Source organism: Orbicella franksi, chromosome 15, assembly GCF_964199315.1.
Source record: "Orbicella franksi chromosome 15, jaOrbFran1.1, whole genome shotgun sequence".
Classification (NCBI taxonomy): domain Eukaryota; kingdom Metazoa; phylum Cnidaria; class Anthozoa; order Scleractinia; family Merulinidae; genus Orbicella; species Orbicella franksi.
Genome location: NC_138159.1, coordinates 17,482,124 through 17,488,123, shown reverse-complemented (window position 1 = coordinate 17,488,123; position 6,000 = coordinate 17,482,124). Strand labels below are relative to the sequence as shown.

General features: G+C 40.3%; 1 protein-coding gene across 1 annotated transcript in view; it reads left to right on the top strand.

Annotated features, from left to right (window-relative positions):
- The first annotated feature begins 338 nt into the window (after positions 1–338).
- LOC145469267 (uncharacterized) overlaps positions 339–6,000 on the top strand; it is a 78,922-nt gene continuing 73,260 nt past the window's right edge. Inside the window, exons 1-3 of the mRNA XM_081452949.1 lie at positions 339–363; positions 494–1,377; positions 1,498–3,424. Of these exons, the coding sequence (XP_081309075.1) occupies positions 339–363; positions 494–1,377; positions 1,498–3,424 (2,836 nt within the window). The remainder of the gene's footprint in view (positions 364–493; positions 1,378–1,497; positions 3,425–6,000) is intronic.

The following is a 6,000-nucleotide window of genomic DNA, read 5'->3' as shown; positions in this document are numbered from 1 at the left end:
GTATAGTGTAATCTTTGTAGTCAGTTTGTTTATTTAGCATCAGGGATTTTGTTTCTGATCATGATAAAGCTATAAAAAATATCAATTCCGAATATTGAGAGGGCATAAAACGTTATAACTGCCCCAAGCAAGTTTGTAGCCGATGTATTGAATACTTTTTGTGAAACTTAAAATATTACAAAGAACGCCCAAACTTATTAGCGCTTTTGTCACTCGGAGATTTCGCATTTTTTTCGCCCAATTTCTCTTTGAATATATCAACCAAGGAGCCAAACATTTCACCAGTTAATAAGTTTCACAAGCTTCATAAATGTTTGAAGTCAATTCGTATCTGCATGATGCCTTCTCTGCGCAAGGTTAGCGGTATGAAAAATGGAAGCAATAGTAATACATGTTGATATTATAATTATAACAACAACAGATAACAAAAGGACAAACAAATTAAAATTGGTTCCAAATTTGTTTCCACTTTTATTCTGTTATATTATCACAGAAATTTTTGACATGAACAACGTAGAGGAAGTTATACAAGCCATCTCAATCGGCCTCATTGTTGCCAGCTTCCTTCTCAACACCAATCGATTTCTAAAAGCCATCGAATTATGCAAGGAATGCTTACTCATTCTGAAAGACCAGAAATTAAGTAAATCACTCTATACGAGGATATATCGTATAATGTGGAAAGCTTGTAATCGCATCAACGATAATACAAACGCCATGAAATATGCCGAGAAGCTTCTCCAAATTTACCATGAAAGTGGTGAAAGACTTGAGGAATATAAGCTAAGCATAACACTTGGGGAGATGTATTTCCATCAAAGTAGATACACGCAAGCAAAACAACTCACTGAAAAAGTGCTCCTAATCAGTAAAGAAATTGGAGACAGAAATGGAGAAGCTGCATGTTATATGAACCTTGGAACTGTGTATGAATCAATTGGCGAATATGAGAAGGCTAGAGAACATCTCGAGAAATCACTTGTGATCAGTAAAGAAATTGGAGACAGAAATGGAGAAGCTGCCTGTTACACGAACCTTGGAACTGTGTATGGATCAGTTGGCGAATATGAGAAGGCTAGAGAACATCTCGAGAAATCACTTGTTATCAAGAAAGAAATTGGAGACAGAAAAGGAGAAGCTGCCTGTTACACGAACCTTGGAAATGTGTATCAATCAGTTGCCGAATATGAGAAGGCTAGAGAACATCTCCAGAAATCACTTGTGATCAAGAAAGAAATTGGAGACAGAAAAGGAGAAGCTACCTGTTACACGAACCTTGGAAATGTCTATCATTCAGTTGGCGAATATGAGAAGGCTAGAGAACATTTCGAGAAATCACTTGTGATCAAGAAAGAAATTGGAGACAGAAATGGAGAAGCTGCCTGTTACACGAACCTTGGAAATGTGTATGTATCAGTTGCCGAATATGAGAAGGCTGGAGAACATTACGAGAAATCACTTGTGATCAGTAAACAAATTGGAGACAGAAATACAGAGGCATCCTGTTACGGAAACCTTGGAAATGTGTATCAATCAGTTGGCGAATATGAGAAGGCTAGAGAACATCTCCAGAAATCACTTGTGATCAATAAAGAAATTGGAGACAGAAAAGGAGAAGCTGCCTGTTACACGAACCTTGGAACTGTGTATCGATCAGTTGGCGAATATGAGAAGGCTAGAGAACATCTCCAGAAATCACTTGTGATCAAGAAAGAAATTGGAGACAGAAAAGGAGAAGCTGCCTGTTACACGAACCTTGGAACTGTGTATCAATCAGTTGGCGAATATGAGAAGGCTAGAGAACATCTCGAGAAATCACTTGTGATCATTAAAGAAATTGGAGACAGAAATACAGAGGCATCCTGTTACGGAAACCTTGGAAATGTGTATCAATCAGTTGGCGAATATGAGAAGGCTAGAGAACATCTCGAGAAATCACTTGTGATCAAGAAAGAAATTGGAGACAGAAATGGAGAAGCTGCCTGTTACACGAACCTTGGAACTGTGTATCGATCAGTTGGCGAATATGAGAAGGCTAGAGAACATCTCGAGAAATCACTTGTGATCAGTAAACAAATTGGAGACAGAAATACAGAGGCATCCTGTTACGGAAACCTTGGAAATGTGTATCAATCAGTTGGCGAATATGAGAAGGCTAGAGAACATCTCCAGAAATCACTTGTGATCAAGAAAGAAATTGGAGACAGAAAAGGAGAAGCTGCCTGTTACACGAACCTTGGAACTGTGTATCAATCAGTTGGCGAATATGAGAAGGCTAGAGAACATCTCGAGAAATCACTTGTGATCAGTAAACAAATTGGAGACAGAAATACAGAGGCATCCTGTTACGGAAACCTTGGAAATGTGTATCAATCAGTTGGCGAATATGAGAAGGCTAGAGAACATCTCGAGAAATCACTTGTGATCAGTAAACAAATTGGAGACAGAAATACAGAGGCATCCTGTTACGGAAACCTTGGAAATGTGTATCGATCAGTTGGCGAATGTGAGAAGGCTAGAGAACATCTCCAGAAATCACTTGTGATCAATAAAGAAATTGGAGACAGAAAAGGAGAAGCTGCCTGTTACACGAACCTTGGAACTGTGTATCAATCAGTTGGCGAATATGAGAAGGCTAGAGAACATCTCGAGAAATCACTTGTGATAGAGAAAGAAATTGGAGACAGAAATGGAGAAGCTGCCTGTTACACGAACCTTGGAAATGTCTATCAATCAGTTGGCGAATATGAGAATGCTAGAGAACATCTCGAGAAATCACTTGTGATCATTAAAGAAATTGGAGACAGAAATGGAGAAGCTGCCTCTTACACGAGCCTTGGAAATGTGTATCAATCAGTTGGCGAATGTGAGAAGGCTAGAGAACATCTCCAGAAATCACTTGTGATCAATAAAGAAATTGGAGACAGAAAAGGAGAAGCTGCCTGTTACACGAACCTTGGAACTGTGTATCAATCAGTTGGCGAATATGAGAAGGCTAGAGAACATCTCGAGAAATCACTTGTGATCAACAAAGAAATTGGAGACAGAAATGGAGAAGCTGCCTGTTACACGAACCTTGGAAATGTGTATCGATCAGTTGGCGAATATGAGAAGGCTAGAGAACATCTCGAGAAATCACTTGTGATCAACAAAGAAATTGGAGACAGAAATGGAGAAGCTACCTGTTACACGAACCTTGGAACTGTGTATCAATCAGTTGGCGAATATCAGAAGGCTAGAGAACATCTCGAGAAATCACTTGTGATCAAGAAAGAAATTGGAGACAGAAATGGAGAAGCTGCCTGTTACACGAACCTTGGAAATGTGTATCAATCAGTTGCCGAATATGAGAAGGCTAGAGAACATCTCGAGAAATCACTTGTGATCAACAAAGAAATTGGAGACAGAAATGGAGAAGCTACCTGTTACACGAACCTTGGAACTGTGTATCAATCAGTTGGCGAAGTTGAGAAGGCTTTACAGTGCTGTGAAAAATCATTAGCCATGGGCAGAAAAATTGATGACAGATATGAAATAGCTGTTTCTTACCTAAACTTTGGAACTGAACTTTACTCTCGTGGAAAGTATAGCATGGCCAATGAATATAATAAGAAAGCTTTTGTCATCTTCACAGACATTGGAAACAGACAAGGGGTGGCCAGATATTACCTCATTCAAGGAGCTGTGGAGTTGGCTGTAAAACGCTGTAACAAGGCAAAAGAATATTATGAAAACTCTCTTAAGATTAGCAAAGAAATTGGAGACAGGGAAACAGAAGTAACTGGTTACTTGCACCTTGGACGTTTCTTTCTCGCGCAGTCTAAGTGTGATAGAGCAGAAGAATATACCAAGGAGGCACTTACCTTAAGTGAGAAGATTGGATATACTGAGGGCCAGCTCCACGCACTAACAAGAATAGCGCACATTAGAATGAAAGAAGGAAAGATTGAGGAGGCGATCTCGTATTTCCTTTCTGGTATGGAAAAATGGGAGCAAATTCGCCGCTCCCTCTACGACAACGATCAATTTAAGGTCTCCTTCTCTGACTGCCATATTCGTTCTCACAGAGATCTTAGCATGCTGCTTTGTGAAATCGGGAATCCTACTGAAGCTCTGTATGTTTCAGAGCTTTCGAGGGCCAGGGCTTTGGCAGATTTAATGTCAGCTCAGTACTCTCTGGAGAATAAAATCTCCATTAATTGTGGAACATGGGCGAGTCTTGAAGGCATCGTAGCCAAAGAATGTAACCGCACCTGTCTGTACGTCTCATATTTTTGTTGTCGCATATATTTGTGGATTCTTAAAGCAGGCAGAGTCGCACATTTCCAGGAGATAAAAGGAAATGATGTTACTTCTCGGGAGGGATTAAGTCAGCATTTGGATGAGTTTTTCAATTTCAGAAGTTTTGGCGTTTTACCAGAGGAGCTTTGCGAAGACCGATCTTTACACAGTTTTCAACCAGAATCCGAAACAAGCGAGGAAGACAACCATGAAGTTTCGCGATTTGGAAATGAGAGTAAAGCCAGCCAAGGACCCAAAATGAACCTCCCTATCTGTTACAAACTTATCATCGCTCCTGTGGCGGCCTTACTTAAGGACCCTGAAATCATCATTGTTCCTGATCGAGCTTTATACCAAATTCCATTTGCCGCCTTAAGTGATGAAAGCGGAAAGTATTTATTGCAATCTTTCAGGATCCGCATTGTTCCTTCTTTAACAACTCTCAAGCTCATTGATGAAAGTCCAGCCGACTATCACTGTCAAACCGGTGCATTGGTAGTGGGGAATCCTGATGTTGGTGAGGTTCATTTCAAAGGACGGCTCACGAAAATTTCTCGATTACCTTGTGCAGAAAACGAAGCGAGGATAGTAGGTGAAAAGCTGGGTGTGGAGCCTTTGCTAGGACAGCAAGCGACTAAGGAGGCAGTTCTTCAAGCGATGGATTCAGTGGCCCTAATTCATATCGCCGCACACGGTGATGCTGAAAGAGGAGAAATTGCCCTCGCACCATCTTTTCGTATTCCTAACGGGATACCTCAAGAAGGACTCTACTTATTGACAATGACTGACATTTCAAGAATTCAACTACGAGCTAAACTGGTAGTCCTTAGCTGTTGCCACAGTGCTCGTGGACAGACCAAGGCCGAGGGAGCTGTTGGAATTGCTCGAGCGTTCTTAGGATCTGGCGCACGCTCAGTATTGGTGGCACTGTGGGCCCTGGATGACAAATCAACAGAGCAGTTAATGACTCATTTCTACGATCACCTTGTTGCTGGGCAAAGTGCTGGTGAATCTCTACATGAGGCCATGAAGTGGATGAGAAGTAACGGCTATGACGTGAACCAGTGGGCACCTTTTATACTGATTGGAGATGACGTGACATTTGAATTTGGAAAAAAAGGTAAGATTCGTTAAAATCACGTGCCTTCTTATTTCTGGCAAAGGGTTTCTGGTGTTTAATGACAATTTTCCTTTCATGTTATCAATCAAGTTTATAAATATATTTTTGTATTTTTAACGTTTGTCGTTTGATCTTGTGCGGCTGATTTAATTTATTTTACTAGTTCTGTCGATCATGAGAGTGTAGACCATCAAGTTACCCAACGTGTAACGCAATGCAATTTTTGAAAGAAAAAAACGTGTGCCGGTTTTTATTGCAGGAGTACACTACACGAAAACCGCGGAGATTTGAAAATATGAAGTTTTGGCATCTTGATTTTGTCCTAAATTGAGTATCAATAGCTCGAAATAGCATTTTGATCATGATGACGCTTGATATTTTTTTACCTGGATTTGGCAATGAAGTTATGCCATGCTAATTCTCCAATCCAATTTTTAATGTTATTGTAAAAGACAAATGGATCACGCTGTTTTGTATGGTCCCCCCCTTCTTCACAAGCTTTCACAACATTGAGATAACACCCCAGTATTGAGGTAATCAGAGCGCGCGCAGATTCCAGCGAATCTTTAAAAATAAATCTATTTTGTATTAAGGAAATT